Below are 20219 nucleotides of genomic sequence, written 5' to 3' on the forward strand. Positions count from 1 at the left end.
GTTCAAAGCATATCTCCTATGACATTTACATCAAAAAAATGTCTTTAGCTATAAGAAATCTACTAATTAATGAAATCAGTAAGAATATTTTGTTTAGTACATTAATGAGGGATTGTGAACTTGTTTCTGGTTTTCAGTTGAAATGAAATTTCATTTCTATGAAAAAATATATATTCCTAACTTGTCTAGGCTGATTAAACCAAAGAACTGCAATAACTAATGTCATAGAAATCATTATTGTTTAGAAATAGATAAAAATAGAAATAGATAAAAATAGAAATATTAAAATTTATTTTCACACACTTTCCTGCATATTCTAAAGTATAGATTTTTCTTTTCCAGCCTGGTAGCTAGAACTGTGAAGAAAAAAATTTAAAACCCACAAATGACTCATGAATTCTCTAGTATTTTAGTCATCACAGTTGGTTGATTTTAAGGAAGTTTATGATGATCTTGCATTTTTATTACTTCTATCTATAAGTTACTAGAGAAGTCGAGTGTAAAGAATGTTATACTGAACCTTTTCATTATCATTAGCCTATTGCAGTCTTCTACATGCTCACTGAATCATTTAAAGGCAATAAAAATGTTTACGACTAAGGATATACCAAATATTGTGCTCAGCACATTGTTTGGTCTTTATCTCTAGCCTCACATTTATTATGTGTATTCATTTAGCTTCCAGAAAACTTGTAGATGTCTCTCTTGGTAGCCAGATGTTTTACAAATGGGTGCTTAGAGAACTCATTTCAAGTTAAGTCTTTTTCTGTCTAAAACCAAAGCCCATTTAAATCCCATGTAACCATTCAAATGTAAAATACAAGTGAGCTTTCAGCAATATTTATTCTCAGGTTGATTTTTTTGCCAATTTAGTCTAAGTACCTTGTGTTGAGTTGTGGTTAAAAAAAAAAATCATCTGGATCAAACTGAGATCATACTCCTGAGACACGTGCTAACAGCAACATATCTTTCACAGGCCTAAATTTTATGAAGATTTTTCCAAATAGTTTATATATTATTAAATATCTCTTTAAAGGTTGTTTATTTTTTGTTTAGCTGAACTGTATCTTCTGATGCCAAATTTCTCCCAAGCAGCTGAAAGCTATTATTTCTGCATTATAGCAGAACAAAAATATATGGAACTGTAGGCATAATACTACTTTAATCGAGTATTCTAATACTATGTGTTTATAAATATTGAAGCAAATAAAACTTTATTGTAAGAATAAAGAGTCCCAAATTCTAAAGAAATAAAATATGTGTCTTCAGCATTGTAGAAGTGACAATTAGGCATTTGTATTGTTATATTTCTATAGTTCCTATAACTCTTAAATCAAAATAAGGCAGTAATTTCATTAAACTAATCTGGAGTACTACATAAGTTACATTTAAGACTGTCAGTACTTAGAAATGTACATGCACATTTGTATTTTTGATCACAAGTGACTGGCACTCTATTGTAAGTTCCTTTAGCTGTTTCATTGAACTTTCACATTTAAAACTCTACCTAGGAAAATATGCATTGCTAATTCTCCTTGTTTTAAGTCTGTACTCAACTGTAAACCTTCAATGTGTATATCCACATTCTTAATTGCCTAAAGAAGAGGTCACTAAAACTATCGTGTTCCCCGCTTAGGCTGCTCACCCTCAATAATATTTCTTCTAAAGAGTCACTTGTATGATACTCAAAGTAAGATCTGCTGCTGGATGTGCAACATCAATTTCACACATTTTCCAGAAGATGACTTATAATAAAGATCCCAGCCTGATACAGTCAATTCACATCCATTATCTAACTGAAGGAAAATTTTCAGTTTTCTGGAGTTGCTAAAGTTTTATAATCTTGTTTCCTTTGGTCAAAGAGTTGTATGAACAGAAAAGTCACGCTGAATGTATTATGCATGCTCTTGCAGGATGTCTTTCCAATTTATTGCTATTATTACTCATGAGATAATATGCAGGTTACTGGATCATCACTGCTGTTCACTATTCTTTGCAGCCACAGAAGCAGATGATAGACACCCTTTACCTGAGTTCAAAATGGACTCATAATTTGTCATTAAAGCTGCAAAAAGAAGTCTTTATGAGAATGTCTTTTCTTTCTTCCTCTCTTCCCCTTCCCCTTCCCCTTTCCTCCCTTCCCTCCTTCCTCTTTCCTTTTTTCTTCTGTCTTTTTGAAAGGGTTAGGTATTTTTAATTCCTGTATTTCTTGTTGAGCTTTTCTTCTCTGTCTCTTGTACTCTGCAGACACTGTAGAAGATGAAATGGAAATGGCCACAGTACGACATAGACCTGAAGCTCTTGAACTGCTGGAAGCACAGAGTAAATTCACAAAGAAGGAACTTCAGATCTTATATAGAGGTTTCAAGAATGTAAGCACTTCCTTTTTGAATTTGTAATCTTTTTATGGGGTGTACCACTGCAGTTTTAGCTGTGTAAGAGTTACTAGCAGTGCAGCTCATGAGATTCAGTAGCTAAATACTGCATATCTGATCAGATGAGGAAACAATCACTCTGAAACAATTGGTATAAAGTCATTAAACAATTTAATGAACAAAAGATGCAGACGAATAGAAAGCATCAAGGAGAGAATAATTACAACTCAGTAGGAAAAGTTAGTTACTTATTCTTAGTTGAATAAGTATAACTTACATAGTAGGACTTTGTTCAAAGAAAAGTTGAAAGCTGTATTGAGGTTGTTTGTTTAAGAATAAATAATGGAAGAGTCCTGAAAAATTTGGTCAGTAAGCAGAAAGATTTTGATTTTTGTATTCACAGGAGCTGTCACAAGAAGTAATTTATTTCAACTGCACTAGATGACTTTTTTATTTGGTGAAGAGCTGTAGATAACTTCATCAATTCTCACTAGTTCTACAAATCTATAAACTTCTTAGATCCCTTTACTAGGAATAATTGTGATTTTGTTTTTTTCATGAAAATATGTGATATAGTGGCAGGTCCAGTGTTTTATTTGGCAGGGATCCCAAATGAGGATCCCAGTACATGGGTGTAGTCTGTCTCATTTTCCAGTGTATACATCTGCCCTGTAGTGCTGGACTTGGCTTTGACTTGTGAGGCATGCATGTCTAGTACAGCAAAGAAATAGAACTTAAAAAGATGTTAGTCAGTAGTACTGAACTCTGTTTTCTTAAAAATATACTTTTTTCTCTATTTATTTTACTATCCTTTGTCTGATTAAAAAAATATATGGAATATTGAATGCAGTTAACATTGGATAGAAAATATTAAAGAAGTATTATATTAAAATTAATAATAGCAGATTTTTAATCATCAGTGTTTAATGTTAATCTATAATTTCAGCTGTAAGTATTGTAACTGTGCAGATGCTATGTCTCCTCCTAAGATGACGAATCTAATTGCATTTATCACCTTGTAGTTTAGTTTTTCTTTCACCCTCTTTGGGTGAAAAGTGATGACCTCTTGCCAATGGCATTTACTACTCAGATGAGTTAATAAAAACACAATGAAGCTCCATTGTGGAATCAGAGAGGATGTCTTCAACATCTTGGGCAGGAAGTGTAAGTCTTGCAGAGTTCTTAGCTCTCCTGCCTTCTGTAAGGAAAGCAAGACATGCAAAGGGATGTTTTAAACACATATTTTTATCAAAAGCTTACAATGCAAGCAAGACAGAGTCACTTAATGTGTACTGTCTGTATCATTCTCAGTTCCAGAAAGTATATAATGTTGGCATGTTAGTGATTAACAGTGATTGCTCTTAAAAGCTTTTCATTTCCTCAGGGTTCCAGAGAACATTCCCCTGCTAATGACAATATTCTCCAGGCATTGCAAATCATGATCTAATGTCCCTAATTATCTGAGGCAAAAAGGTACAAAGTATAGTGGATAAAATAAGCCTTCTGTCTGTTTCTCCAATAATAATTATTTTTAGAGTTTCAGAAACTAAGAACCTTGATATTTCTTTGCATAAAATGCAGTATGGAGAAAGAGAATAGGTTATAATGAAGCATTTTAATTGATACCTTTTTTTTAGCATTTTCTGAAAGGAGGAATTCCAGCTCTTCATATGCTTTTCTGTTCCAAGGTGTAAGTCCTACTTACATCAAAGGAATGTTGATGGTAAGACATGGTAATAAAAATTTAAAACTAAATTTTTATCCATATGTTTAATTTCCTTATCAGTACATGAAAATTCAAGACATGCGTGTATAACATATCTTTGACTAAATAGAGTTAATGGGCATGAACTTCAGTGGTTTTGTGTATAATATCATTGCAAAGTTATCAATTATGATCTGAAATGCTATAAAGCGTGCCCAGGGCTAGTGACTGTTATAAAGATAAATCAGTTTAAAGTAGTATTCTTTAGCCCAAGCATTAGATTTCAGAAATGGATGATTTCAAACTTTTTGTTGAGTTGGGGTTTGCTTTCTTTCTCATATTAACTGCAATATATGGTGCTGGATCACAGTTCTCTAATCACTTCAGAGAACCGGTAGGACAAGTCTGCCTCAGCTCTCTGAGCATCTTCTCTGTGCTGATTAGTTCACCTTTCCTGTCACATATCTACCTTTTATTGAGTATATCTTGAGTGGCTTTGGTGGGTACTGATCCACAATGGTATTGCAGTGTCTCCCATGGTCTGTGCTTGGACCATCCCTCCCTTAGAGTGCTCCATCATCCTCCTGTGCCTGCCACAGGCCACCTGCCTTCTCCATTGTCATCCAGCTGAGTGCTATCCTGCCAATATTTCCAAACACATACCAGCCTGTGTGCTTCACCCATCTGCTTTGTGTGCCAGCTTCTCCTGGGTGCCACCCAGCTGAACACTGACTTTGTTTTGTTGCACGTGAGCCAGCAAATGTGTCTGTCTATGCAGAAAAGGCAGTTCTCTTTAGATAAGGCACTTCCAGCAGGTGGAGGGAGCCCTGGAGGCCACACCAGCCCTTCACTCAGCACTGGTGGGGCCACATCTGAATTTCTGCAGCCTGTTCTGGTCTCTCCAGTGAAACAAAACATACTGGACATACTGGAGAGAGTCCAACAAATGGTTACAAAGATGTCTAAGGGACTGGAGCACCTCTCCTGTGGGGAAAGGCTGGGAGAGCTGAGACGGATGAGCCTGGAGAAGAGAAAGCTCAGCAGGGATTTTACCAGCATGTATAAATATCTGAAGGGAGGATGTACAGATGGAGCCAGGCTCTTTTCAGTAGTGCCCAGTGCGAGGATCAGAGGCAGCAGACCAGGCACAAAGTGAAACACAGGCTGTTCCCTCTGTACATCAGGAAACACTTTTTCATCGTGAGGGTGACTGACCACCAGCCCAGATTGCTCCCTGGGTTTGTGTCATCTTCCTGCTTGAAGATATCTACAATTTAGGTTTCTGGACATGGTCCTGGGGATCCTCTTCAGGACATATGCAGGAATGTGCAACCAGATATCTCCAGAGATCCCTTCCAACCCCAGCCATTCTCTGAGTCTGTGATATTCTGTTAATCATTCCACTAAGAAGGAAACCACTGAAAAGATTTAATGAAAGACACAGGCACACATATTTAACATGATATCATCAAAATCTTGTGCAGATCCTACCTCTGTCCTTTATGCTTTTCACCTGATATTTGCCTGTCTTACTATCTCTTTGATGGTTTAAGTATATAAAGCAAGATAAATTAAAGCATGAACTTCAGTTACCGTAGTTCTGCTGATGTTGTGGTCCTGTTAGATGAAATTAGCAGCATCCTACAGCACATTAGTACTAATTGAAAAGGTTTTGTCTACAGAATCTCACTCCAGCCTGCTTATTTCCCTGAATCTTTTCAAGTTTTAGGATGTCTCTTCTAAGATAGAGGTGAACAGAACTTTTTATAGCTTACCTCCAGTTGTTTGTTATTTCTGACTTCAAATTGCTTACAAGTAGTATTGGATGACTTCAGATTAGGAAGCAGTAAAATACACTTGCATTTCCATAGTGTTGATCATTACATTATCATCAATTTGATTTTTCACTGAACACAAATTACAGGCAAAATCCAGGCAGAAGGAGCACAGGGTCTCACAGAGCATCTTTGTGTGTACATAAACACAGAATCACTAGGTTGGAAGAGACCTTCAAGATCACAGAGTTCAATCCAGCCCCAACACTTCAACTAAACCATGACACCAACTGCCACATCCAGTCTTTTTTTAAACACATCCCGGGATGGTGACTCCACCACCTCCCCGGGCAGACCATTCCAGTACTTTATCACTCTTTCTGTAAAAAACTGTTTTCTAACATCCAACCTAAACTTCCCTTGCCACAGCTTGACACTGTGTCTTCTGGTTCTGTCAGTTGCTGCTTGGAGAAAGAGACCAACCCCCACCTGACCACAACGACCTTTCAGGGAGTTGTAGAGAGTGATAAGGTCACCCTGAGTCTCCTTTTCTCCAGGCTAAACACCCCCAGTTCCCTCAGTCGTTCCTCACAGGGTTTGTGTTCCCAGCCCCTCTCCAGCCTCGTTGCCTCCTCTGGACGCGCTCCAGCATCTCAAGGTCCTTCCCAAACTGAGCAGCCAGGACTGGACACAGCTCTCACGGTGTGGCCTCACCAGTGCCCAGTACAGGGGAAGAATGACCTCCCTGCTCCTGCTGGCCACACTGTTCCTGACACAGGCCAGGATGCCACTGGCCTTCTTGGCCACCAGAATCACAGAATCCTGAAAACTTTAGAAAGAACACATGAAAGCCTTAGAAAGTCTCAGATCACATTGTAGTAGAGCTGATGTTCTGAGTAAGCAAGAGGTAGAGTATAATTGCAGTGAATGCTCAAAGATAATTGGAATGCCTTTGGGACAATGGCTGTTTTGGTAGAACTGAAAGTCAACATTTAAAATGAAAAGGGATATACACTAACGAAAACATAAGGAGGTGGGATAAGCACTTTCAGATGACCTAACAACTATTATATGGAAAATTATCAAGGGAAAACTTATGTCTCTATTAGATAATTTAGCTATTTTTAAACTTCTATACTATCCCTGAATAATGAGTTTAATATAAGACCTAAACCCTTCTCAGGCTGAAAAGGTTGTCCCCAGCACTCTGGCTTTATAATATTCCTGTGATTTGTTGATGAATTGTTGCTCAGCTGCCATCACAGTGGGACATTTCCAATTTGTATTTGGCTTCCTGTCATCCCATTTCTTGCAAATTGAAATTCTGATTGCTGCAGTCATTAACCTTTCAAACCAGCAGCTCTGTGGCAGTCCTTGTACAAGTGGTACTTCACAATAACTTGTGCAGACTATCAAGCATAGACTCAACATGTGGTCTTTCTTTCTCTCCTGTCCATTGATAGATCTCTCTCAGTTTTAAAAGCATCCATTTAAAAAAATACCTAGATAATGCTTTTGCTGCACAAAAGATGCTCCTGTGCTAAATTTAAATGTTAATAATATTTTCATTTTGGTTGGTCATTCTGGTAAACATTTTTGTAGAGCTTTGTGTTGTGAAACTCCTAGACTTTTCCAGAAAACTGGAAGGATTTTTCATGAATCTTAATTTTACCTGGCTGTATGTCAGAGAAAATATAAATTGAAGTTATATTTGCATAAAAATGTCTGTAGACACATACTGGAGCTTTAAATAGGCAGCTCCACACCTTTGACATTTATTGGGAATTTCTAAGAATTTTCTTCTCTTTTGCAAATGAGACAAAGAATGATAGTAGGAAAACAAATCTTACAATGTTACAGCTCAAAGATTGGTTCCCTCATCACTCTCCCCATCTATAAGTTGAAATATTATCATTTATTCAGAGATTTTTTAATTTCAGTAATGATTTGATGGTTTCATTGTATCACTGTGTGTTTCATTTGTGAGTCTCACAGAAAGTTTAATGGAAGCTAGTTTCAGAGGTGATAAAGTTCATTTATTGATTGTTTTATGAAAGTAATTGAGATTTAGAAGAGCAGAATTTAATTAGTACATGGAATGCAAATAGTTTTCACTGGATAAATATTTTTTCTATTCCTGCAATTTTTTGCTTAACAATGAAGATGAAAGTTGAGTGTATAATGAGCATTTTGCAGGATATACACTAATTTGTGCAAAAGCTGAAACACCACAATGTAATTCTGAGTACCAAAGTTAAAGTTTTCAGAAGGATTAAACTTTTTTTAAATATTTGCATGCATGATATTCTAGGAACACTATATACATTTGTTTTTTTCACTGCAATTGTAACCTACTTGGTAAGAAAGAAGGTCTGAGAAATGTATTTCAGTATCCTACATGTAGATGGCTTTTACCTTTTTGGCTGTGCTATTTGCACAGCCTCTGACCTATGGCTAATAGAGATGTACAGTTCTGTATTTCACTTCTATCTTTCAAATGTAGTTTCTAAGATATTCAATGTCTTGATTAGAAATTATTTAATACAGATTGAAATCTTGTACTGACAGGGGACATAGACATTTGACTATTAAAGAGATGAAAAAATGAGCATTACAAAGAGTTAAAATACCTCTGTGATGATCCAAAATGATTTTGATTTTGAACTTTCATTCTATTTTCCTTGCTTTCTCACTTAACCTTTTCCACCTGTTCTAAAGCATGACAAGGGACAATGGCAACATAATCCTCTTAGTTTATATCTCTGGAACATTGTACATTATGAAACAGAGGCTTTCATGCTACAAGAAGTAATATTTTAGCTTGGATTAGCTTTCTCTGAGCTGGCCATGCCACCTATCTCACAGAGAAAATGGGATTGTTCAGTTCAGTTCAGATTGATCTTCAGTTTGTTGTGATCACATTCATTTCTATACTTAACCTATATGTTTGTATTGCAATGAGTAAATGCAGATTCAAGATTAATGCAGACCAGAACAGAGAGGGAAAACCCCAAACTGAACATGAGTGGAAATGGCACTAATGCAAGAATATTTTGCCCTCCAAAGTTTGTTCTTGTAGGTGAAGTAGCTTAGAGCTTAAATATGCTTTTAAACCTCCCATGTGGAGCCCTAGGACAGCAAGGAAGATTTTTCATTTGACCAGCAGTGGGTGCAGTTGCTTTTCTTTGAGATTTGATGACTGTCTGTACAAGTCTTAAGGCTTCACAGCATGCAATCTTAGCAGGATCTTTCCAGATGCAGAATTTCTGACCCAACAGAAGAGAGCCTAGAAGAAAAATATAGATCATTAAAGGTTTCTACCTGGTTTCCTTGGCTAACATGAATCAATACTAAAACCATTTGAGCTATATCCCTCTGTGATTCTGAATATCAAACAGGGGATGGATGCTCTACTGGGCATCAGTGCATGAGACATTCCCATTGTGCTGAAAGCTTTTGCAGAGCTGCTGACCCCTCTGCACAAAGCAGTGTTTGAACACCATGTTGTGGACATGCAGAGGTTGTGCACATGAAGAAGTACCAGCAACTTGTCTTTTCAGATAGACATAGTGATGACAGCTGAACAAGTTGTGCCTCAAGCATACAAACTGATGAACTTTGAGCATAGAAATGCCAATAAAGTGGAAAAAAAGTAAATGGAAGTTCTAAATCTTACAAGAAAATCAGATAGTAGTAATTCAAACTGAAAATTAACATTCCCCTATGTTAGAAAACTCCTGTAACTTGTTTGCCTTAATAAACTGAATAGACAACAGCACAATGAAGCTCAAGCAAGTAAACCTAGAAGCTAGATACCTTGTGTGCTGTCAATAGGCAGATTTCTGTAAATCTTCTTTTTGTCTCTAAGGCTTCAGTAGGCATGTATAGTGCACATAACTCAAATCTCCCTTTTTCAAAGTTAAGTTCTTGTTTTCCAGTTGTGCCTCAGATCAATTTTTTTATGAACTTTAGATGACTGAAGAATAACTTTAAAATGACCAGCCCTTGCCAAGGAAGAATTTTGTTATTATTCATTCATTCATTCATTCATTTGGCATTCATTTGTTAGCGACTTAGAGGGAACTCTTCCATATTTCAAACAAGGCTATGTGAAAATCTTTTAACAATCTGAGCAATAAATAATTTTTACATTCATCATATATTTCCTTTGAGTGTTAGTAAAGAGACTTGAAACATTTTTCAAAAAGTTTTCAAGTAAAATAATTTGGAAGCACAGTTTGGCAGACCTAGAGTATACTTGTCAGTCGTCACAAATTTACGGATCTTAGTGTGCTCAGCAGAGATATTTGTTTCAATTGGTCTCACAGTTACTAGCAGAGATTGAAATCTTCTTTCTGAAAGTTAATAATGACCTCAGTCTCTACACTTCTATTCATCCCATGGCTTGCATGAGATACTTCATGTTGTGCTCACTAGGGAAAAAATGTCATCTACCTTACCAAGGACTGTCTTCATAATAGCGGCTGCTTGCTTGTGAATTATCTCTGAAAAAGGTATGTGCCAAATCTCTAATTAAGAAATGTACAAAAAGACTGTGACTTAAATACACAATAGTAATAGTAGTCCAGAGCACCAAATGCCTCTAAAGTTCTTCTTTGTAAAAAAGAAAAAAAAATTTAAAAAAAAAAGTCCACATTAGACTTTAGTGGAATTTTATTGTTCTGTATGCTGGTGAGCCACTCATGTTTGGAATTGGCAATACCTTGTTCTGGTGCTCTGGTGTGCTCTCCCTGGGCCTCATAAGTGCCAGGCTGACACTTGAAGCACCGTGCAGACCTTCAGCTTTACCAGCCAGATGCTCAGTGTAACTCATCTGCTGGAAGAGCTGTTTTCTACCACATGAGCTTTTATGTGCATCAGTTTGGAATATAAATGTTTATGTACTAGAATACGAGCAGCCAAATGTCGTCTTTGGCTACAGCTCACTGCAGTTACTTTTTTGCAGCATCTGGGCTAAGCACTACAGAGCCTGGTATTTGAGTTATGTGCAGTGATTTTGGTTTCTGGGTAATCACTAGAGAAGTAACTTTGGGTGCAATGCAGCTCTGATGATGTTGTAATTTAAAAATTTAGTAAGGAGACACCTCTTACTTTCCTTTCTCTGCTCATCCCCTTTTCTTCATGAGCTGCAATGCATATTAACTGGAACTGCTATATACATTGTACTTTATAACTCACAGATTAATGTAAAATTGCTCTGTGAGAATATTTATTGAGACAGCAGCATCCAAAAATCTGTCTACCTGGCTTTCTTGCTACCAATTTCCTTACTTTCAAAGAATTTTTGTACAAAATGTTATAATTCTTTATTTAATCTTGTACTAAGTTGTCTGTCTGTTCCCCTCCAATTTGAATGCAGCACGTATTTTCAGGTAGGGATCCTAAGCCTGCAGAATGAGGGGAGAGAGAATAAATATACCTTCTGGTGAAACTTCTTGATGGTGCAGTTCAGCCTTTTGCACTTGATAGATAAATCTTGTTTTTGCTAGACTCGGGTATCTGTCATGGATCCCAGGAATTTCCAAATTATTTTAGATCTTTATATTTTTTTCTATGTTTAAATTTCTGATCAATGTGGACAAAATTAGCAACATTCTGACAGGTTTTGTCAAAAACAGACAAAAGTCCTTTATTTTAACTGAATTAATTTCTGTTTACAAATGTCTTTAGATCAATATCTGTGATAAAAATAAACACTGCTAAATATTCAAATAAAATAGCAAATCACAAGTGACAAAGCCGCAAGGTCAAGTCTTTCAGTGTCAGGGAAGTTTATTACAAGCCTAGGGTCAACCTGCATTTACCTTTGAGTGAAAGTGTCTGACAGAGCCCATATTCTTTAGATCAGCTGGACATTTGTGCAGTTGCACTTCAGTTATGTGAATGATTCTCATATTAGCTTTCAAGTAATGGAATTTATTCTACCCAATGAATTCCATTGTGAAATATTCTTAAAAGATCTTAGATACGGTGAGTGTCAGAGAAGAAATAGGAGCCAATAACTCAGAAGACAGCATGATTCAGTAAACACAGCATGAAACTAGAAGTCTAAAGACTCCAACCTTTTGGGTCTCTGGCTGGCTTATTAACTGCCACACACCTTTAAAAGCCTTAACTATCACACTAAAAAGCCTTCTGGGTTGCCCGAGACCATTATACCAGTGCTTCAGGGCCTGCGTGGGCTCCACATTGACAGCTGCCTAATTTAATGTCTCTGGTCTGACAGCCAAAACCTTTCAGAGAGTCCCTGGCTATCGGAGAGATTGCTTCTCAGCCATTGATCAAAGCCTCCTCAAACACGTCTTGGGAACAAAGTAGGGAGTACCAGTGGGGGGGCTGGTGGTTGTGGGAAACTGAACTTTCCCAGGGGCTGGAGATAGCAAAGTTCATCCCCAGAGGAGAGAAAAATGAACACTGAATTCCTTGGTGTTAAGAGCGAAATGTGTGGGCAGTGTGTTTGAGGGAGATACTTTACCCCTCGATGGCCAGGCTCCATATCTGTCAAGTAGAAATCACAGTAAACTCATGCCTGAAAAAACACTGATCGAGAAAGCACTTTATATGCTCTTTATGTATTTCTGACAATTATTTACTAACTCCATTTATGCATCTCTGACACTGATCAGCTTCACGGTGGACTAACAAAAAAGAAGTGCCAAGAATATCAGTGACTGAATATAGCAGTATTTGTATCTAAAATACTATCTACAATCAATTACAAATATCAGAACAACAACATGATTGTTCTGGTGATTTAAAATGTCAGCATTAAGCACTGTATTTAGATGCACAGGCTACCAAATCAATAGTCTACTTCACTGAAAAAGAGGCATTATACCACCCCTGCAGTGGAGCATTATTTATAACCATTTTAATTTCTTATTTTTTTCTCAGAATCAGTGGTTATGGAACAAAGACAAATTTAATGTGCCATCAACTTAGCAGGCTGTGCAAGAAGTTTTTATGTCCAGCAATTTCAGCCTCAATATATCACCATAAGGAATGATACAACTGTGAGAAACAAAATCTAGTTTTTAGGCCTAAACTGATTGACAGATAACTTTTTTAGATGTATCTGATTCTCTAGTTATCTCTTTTTATTCTTCTTGTTACCTGTTTTAACTGAGAAATATCTTCTCTTTTTTTATTTCTCTATGTTGTTCATGTTTTCATTAAAATATGCCAGCAAATATCAATCACCATTTGTATAGGTTTATTTAAATATTCAGTTTCAATGATTTGACTTATGGTACAAATTTTAGATATGCTGCCAAAAGCAATGTATTGAGTATCTACATATGGGGAAAGGAAAGCTCCAGAAGAGTCTAAAGGAGATTTATATAGCTTATTAAGATATTTTGCTGTGCTAAAAGAATCATCAGTTTGTATGGCTTGCTAAATTTCAAAATGCATTCTGATGCTTTTCTCATGTCTTTGAATTCTAGGAATAATATCTCCTTTATAAGCAGTAATGATATATCCTCCCTTGTCTTATGTAAATGTTACCCCTTCATCTCAAAAGGATTTAGATGTATGGCCACAAAGCCCCCTCTGGCCCTTCCATGATCACCATGAGCAATAGAGCTCTTGTGGTCAAGTGTCTTCCCCTTACCAAGGACCTGCACTCTGGGGAGACCTTTGGGCAGCAGAACAAAGGTGTCAGTGTGCTGTGTTGGTGGACTGGTGAGCACAGAAATGACAGTGAGGTTTTGATACTTGGGGAAGGGACCCTGTCTCAGACACTGAGTGCCAGAGTTCCTTTAGGATGGGGCACATTGCCCTCGCTGTGTGGACAGGGAAGAGGTATTTCTTCCCACAGACCACACCTCTCTCACCCACAGCAGCCTCAGTTCACATCATTGCCTCAATTGTGTCTGATTTTGCCCACTGTACTTGGTGAATCAGCTCCAACTTATGCTAATGTCAGGCTCAGTTTTATAAATATTTATGCAGGTAAGCACATTTGTTCTTCTGTTTGCACTGCTGGGGCCCTTCTCCTGAGACAAAGTGTTGTTGGTAGTGGAGAAAGCAAAAACCTTTGTTAAAGGGTAAATGTATTATCATATAAAATATAAATAATGAGAACAGTGTTTGATTTTCAGTGTCTAAACCAGTCCCCATTGAATTTTATGTTCTTTGCCATTTCTGCAAGCTGTAGGCACTGAAATTCCTTGGTATTTTCATTGTATTTAGCACTAACCAAATATTAACCTGTCTGATTTTACCGTTGCACATCTTTAAAAGAAACAAAGAACAATTGCTCTGAAAAGTACTGGAATAACATGGCTTAGGACACACTTTCAACCTGACTATCATTCAGTCATGTGTCTCAGGAATGCAAAACTGAGTGTTCTTACTTCATTACTAAAATGAAAATTTGTTTTGATGTCAGGACTTAGTATCAGGGTCCAGTTGATTGACAAGCATTTAAGATAGGATATAGAATATTTTTTCACCCTGACATGCTGTTTCTGCTTCATCAATACCTTGAGCTATATTCAGTCATTTCCATTTTCTGATATGGCTGTAGTACAAGTCCACTACCATTTAGCAGAATGTTGTTAGTACAGTTTCTTCCTCAGTGAATCTTCCACTCTTCAAGGATACAAAAAGCTTGCTTCTAGGATAAACAAAAGCACCCTCATGTTGGAAAACCAAAATAAATGCCTCCATGGTTTTAAAGAATGGACTTGACCTACCTTAAAATATTGCTTTTAGGGACTGGTAATGTTCTCCATTCTGCTCAAAAGAATCACTTGAGTGGGTCTAATGAAGTACACCCAAGGAACCAGCACTTGCTGATATGGAGCTTTTCCTTCTCCTCTCACCTAGAACTTCAGCTGATTTGAAAGGCCTTTATTAAAAGAACTCACTTGGGAATGTGTGAAACGCAAGTCACTGAAGCAGTGCTCACCTAAATACAGCTTTTCCCAAGAGGGTGAGCACCTTGTGTTCACCAAAGTGTTTACAACAAGCTGCACTGCTGAATAATGGGTTCTGCTGCATTTAGTTTAATTATATTTCCTGTTTATTTGTCAAGTCGGGATTGTAAAATGCCATCCTGCAGTGACAAGTAAGGGCAGAAACATTAAACACCACTCAGATGCCTGGGACTCATCCATGAAGTTTAGTGTTTCAAGCTTTCGGGTGAGCTTTTAAGTTCAAATCTTTAGCCGTGTTGTTTACTGTTGTTTTACTGCCAGTGCTAATAATAAGAATCTAAAAATTTCACTAGTTAGTGGGCATTGCTAAACAAAGAATGGCTCTGATTAAAAGCATTTGCTGGCACCTCGCCTGCTGAGTTGTGGAAGCAGCCAAAGTGTTGATTGTTATTTACTGTGTGAAGCCACACATGCTGGATGTGAGCCAGTTCCTTTATTTCTGCTTGTTTTCCTCTGAAATTGCCATAGCAAGTAGGGGGTGGAAAGAAGCTTTTGTTCATTAGAGTATCCTCCAGTGGGAGGCTTAAAATGTGGTACATCTTTGCTATGCCACAGGGAAACATTATTGTCTCTCTTCTACAGGTGGCTAAGTAGAAGTAAGTTTTGTTCATTACCTGATAAGACAAAGTGTGAAAAGAGTTTTTACATGTATTTCACCAATGGATGTTAGTGAAGATGCTGTCAAATCAGAACTGCCACAACATTCCTAGAAATGTAGACTGTTGCCACTGAGCTATGAGTCTACAGCTCCTGTGACAGAAATGAAAATGCAACGACCTGAGGTGTTCCCTCTGTGAGCCTTTAGCTGAAGTAATCCTACTGTACTATAAGTTAAAGAGGAAAGATTGAAAGGAAAGTTGTCCCTTTAGACACAGTAATTAGTGCTCTCTGTTTGGGTCTGCCTTCTTTCTTTTGAGTCTAATAATATAGCTTAAGTTTTACACTGGTAACCAAATATGCAAATTTATCAGAAGATTTAAGAGTTGGGACAAAAGACTTTGTGAGGTAACTGTCCCTAACTGTTCCTAACCATTTCCCTGACCATTTCTCTCTATGTCTTTCATCCCATACAGCTTCTATAAAGACTGGAGAAAATATTTCTTTCCCATCATCACTATTAGCTCTCTAGGCTCACAACTGTATTCAAGGATGCAAGACCAGAGTATGTTCTTTTGTATTTTGATCTATAGGGATGGATTCTGCAATAAATGAAAATAGCAAACTGTCTTAGGGAGATATTTGGGCTCTCCTGAAGTGAACAAATCTGATCCAAGATATAATTTTGGTTACACATATTTCATCATTCATCACTTTTTTTACAACATCTTTCTATATGATGGCAGAGAAGTTATTTCTAAAAAATGCAAACCAAATATTTTTTTCAATAAAAAAGAGGTGTCGTGAAAGTGATTTTTTATAGCCCATTCCTTAGAAAACTAGCATGAGAAATCAAATTAAAAAAAAAAAAAGAAAACCAAGAACTAATTCCATTTCAAAAGACAGGATGTTAAATTATTACCTGTCTCTTTCCTGATAACAAAAAATATAGAAGTGAAAATTGAAGTTGAAAACACCAGTGATTTTCAATATAGTGGAGTTCAATATAATTAAGTTGATTTTCAATAACATAGGTTATTTATTAGAGAAAATGACTGAAAAATCCATCAAACTAGAAATATATAATTATAAATATATTCATATGTATAACATATATTGTTATACATATTAGGGACAACATTCCACGTATGAAAAGTATATTAATTCTGGCCTTAAATTTTTCATAAAAACTAATTTCCAGTAGTGTAATAAATAAAAATAAAATTAATAAAAATTTAAACCCTCATACAAAACACCTTTTATTTTGAGCTTTACAATTTCTTCTCTCTGAGTATCTTCATGCATCTTACACATGTTAGTATACTGGGATTCAACTCTCCTATGAAGTAGGAAAGGCTTTGAGCCAATACTCTTGACTGGGCACCCGATGCACGTGTTCAAAATTGTCCTTTATCCATCCCTTCCTTGGCAGTCTCTGCTCTTCTTGTCTCTGCACTTTGCTTGGTAATGAACTGCAGCTCCTTCAGCAGCCTTTCAGATGAAAGGCAGGTAAAGTCTGGACTTGTTCCATTATAACATAGGCCTGGGCAGAATGATAGGTGTAAAGATAGAATAAAACAAATTGTCATCCTCTCTGAGTAGTTTGAGACACTGTCCTGCCAATCATCCTCCCAGTACCTTGACAAACTGGCTTTTACAGCAGGCAAACAGCAAAGCTCAAGGAGAACACAGGGTTGGGTGAATAATGTCACTGCCTGCTCAAAAGAGCCAAGGCAGGTAGTCACTGCAATTATCTCATACATGTACTGGTTTCCTAAAAACTTCCTCAGAGCTCCCATTTGACAGGCTGACATGCTGAATGATAAATCTATACAAAGGAAACTAAGTGTTTCTGTCCTTCAGGTAGTTTCAAAAAGAGATATTTAAATGCAGGAGCCCAAATACTGACAATGCAGCAGTCCAGAAGGCACCAGTTCAAAGAAGCTGATCAGAGAAATTACTGTCTACAAGAGAATAAAAAGACATGGGGATTTTCCTTTTAGTTCTCAGTTGAAGCAACCCCTTTAAATTTACCAAAACCTAATGGACAATACTTAGCTTGTATTTCCACCTCTGTGAATTTGCGTCTCTCCTGAGGACATCTAGGGCAGGAAAACAGTAGCTCTCTTCTCCCCACATAGTCTTCTGTTATTTATTTTTCTAGAAGTATTTAAAAAAAATCAAAAAGAAAAGGAGCATAAATACAGTTGTCTGTGATTTCTTAAAATCTGTATTAATGAGAAAAAGTCTTTTGAACTGTCTGACTATTCCCAGATTTTTTCCAGTCTTAATTTCTAGTGCTTTGTTCAGCCACATTTCAAATATTTCAAGAGAGAGGTTTTTCTCTGAATTAGGTTTCTGAGACTACTTCACAGGCTAGTGCATGGCATCTCTTTTAAGCATATCTTTTGAGATATTTTTTATACTACACTTGTTTTCTTTTTAACAACTTCAAAACCTTCTCTCCCCCAGACACCTCATTTTGTTTGCATCATCTTCTTTGAAGTCCTGCTAGAGAAAGTTCACTTTTATTAGCTGCTGCAAGATTTTTCCCTGCTCTTGGTGTTTCTTCTGTGTTGGCCAGTAGTGTGATCAGCACTCCAGAAATGCCACACAGCCCCTTTCCACAAAGATAATTTCTGATATGTGTTCTGTGCATTTTATGAAATAATCCAGTACCAAAAGTGAACCCTGTATTCCAAGAGTACTTCAAGACAGAAAATTGATCACACTTGCTCTCACTTCAAAATAAATAGGCTATTTATATTATATAAATATATGAATATATATTATATTCATCAGGAAATCTATTCCTGATGAATATAGAGTGGACACGTTTATTTATATTTACTACCAGGAAATTAATTACAAAACTACAAATTTATTTGGTTTTTAATTTACAATAAATTACACATTTATTCATTCTTGACATGCAGCTCTAAGGTAGGTCAAAATTTCAGTTTAGCCCTGTTGGTATTTGGTAGATACATTTTTAATTCTAAAAGTATTCCCATGTAAAATGGCTACAATACTCCTGAATGAATGTATTGAATTATGGAAATTTATTAAATAAAATCAGTTAAGTAATTACATTTCTTAGAAGTTAGTATCTGATCAGATTCAACAGCAGGAATGAGAAGGAGGCTGAAGGCATATTCCTAAAAGGCACATGCACATAGAGCATATAAGTACATGCAAAAAGAGAAGATATTTAAATCAATGGATATGCACATGCATCTAAAATGAAGCAATATGAAAACTGAAACAGCAGATGCAGCACGGGATAAGAAATTTGTCATGCAAAATTCTATAACTGAAAGATATTCAAAGTTGCCAAAACTCCAGCTTTATCCATCATTCAAAATTGTTATGCAGACAAAAGTCAGAGCTTTGAGCTTGTTTCTCCTTCATTATCTTTTCTATATTTCACTATTTCTCTGGTTTTGTGTCTTCTTGGTTTGCCTCTTGTCTGAAAAGGTTGTTGATTAGGTAGTAAAGAAGAATCGCCTACTGCAGTATTTTAAAAAATACTGAAGGAGAGTTGTCATAGACAGTATGAGGCTAAATAATTTACAGGGTTTGGAGTGGCTCATAAGACCATGTGCTGGAGGTGTAATTTCCCAGCAGCGAAATTGCAAGCAAGAGAGATCATCAAAAGCCAGAATCATATTTATTATTCTCTGCCTGTTTGTCAGTTTATATTATTTTCTCTTTAAGAGAGAGCTGAATTCAGTTCAAGCTGAAAATTCCCTCCTTTTTATTCTTCAGAAGGAAAATCTAGTGCATTAATGCAATTTTAAAAGATCGTCAAAAAGAAATTTGCTGTAACAAAATAAACTATATTCAGATCAAGGAAAGAAAGAATATAGTAAATTGTTTAAATAAGCCTTGCATTTTACTTTCAAACTATTTAATTATTTCCCCCTCATTTATAAGAGTTTAATGAAAGGTTAGATAGATTTTTTTAATTATAGTTGGTACAGTGGAAGAAGTCAGCAATAGCTTGACATAAAACCTTGGGGTGTACTTAACAATTACAATATTTAATATCTTTCCCTGAACTGCACAAATCTCCTGAAAAACACAGTAAAGCCAGCTTTATGAGTCAAGAAAAGTACAGTCATGGAGGTAAATTATGTTGGCCACATACCCCGTATATTTTTAGAATTAAATTATTCAAGATCAGAAGTGTTCCTTGTCATGTAGAGTCTCAGAGGAAAGATGCGTGCTAAAGAAAGAAAAGTTTGAGCTGATATTTCTGGTAAATGTAATTGGCTAACATCTCAGATTTTTAATGAATGTCCCTTAAGACACCATTTCTACAGACCTTCAAGGATGGAAAAGGTAAAATGTTACTGGCAATGCTGTGGCAAAGAACAGAGGAAGCTACAGAGGGACAAGCTAGAGAAACTCAAAATGTCATTCCTGGCTCTGCTTAAATATAATTCTCTGAAATATAGAATTCTCTGAACCTGAAAGTAGGTTGCCTTTTCAGGCAATGATTCTTTCAAACAGTGTGGTGAAACCAGAGCTTATTAAGCAATGGAAAAAAAGAAGGACTGCCTTTAAAAGAGTTATGTAGATCATGCATTTCTCTAATAACAAAGCTTATTTTGAACTAAAAAATAATAAATCATATCGATTTTTGCAGAGTATCCCTATTTCTCCTCCAACATCACAAAATTTAAATGCAGTCAGGAAATGGGACTTCAGTCTTCAGAGCTTCAGACTAAGCATTCACAGAGTTGGAGTTGTTGGCATTTCCTGTAAAAAAGGGGAGTGCATTCTTTGCAAAATTAGTATA

At 36.5% G+C, this 20219-nt stretch overlaps 1 protein-coding gene across 12 annotated transcripts in view; it reads left to right on the top strand.

Annotated features, from left to right (window-relative positions):
* The window catches only part of KCNIP4 (potassium voltage-gated channel interacting protein 4), a 388989-nt gene that overhangs the window by 344736 nt on the left and 24034 nt on the right, over positions 1 to 20219 (top strand). For all 12 annotated transcript variants that reach the window (XM_039698971.1, XM_039698980.1, XM_039698981.1 and 9 more), the window contains one exon: positions 2248 to 2372. In XM_039698971.1, the coding sequence (XP_039554905.1) occupies positions 2248 to 2372 (125 nt within the window). The remainder of the gene's footprint in view (positions 1 to 2247; positions 2373 to 20219) is intronic.

The sequence above is a fragment of the Passer montanus genome, unplaced genomic scaffold, assembly GCF_014805655.1.
Source record: "Passer montanus isolate IOZ18808 unplaced genomic scaffold, ASM1480565v1 scaffold13, whole genome shotgun sequence".
Taxonomy (NCBI): Eukaryota; Metazoa; Chordata; class Aves; order Passeriformes; family Passeridae; genus Passer; species Passer montanus.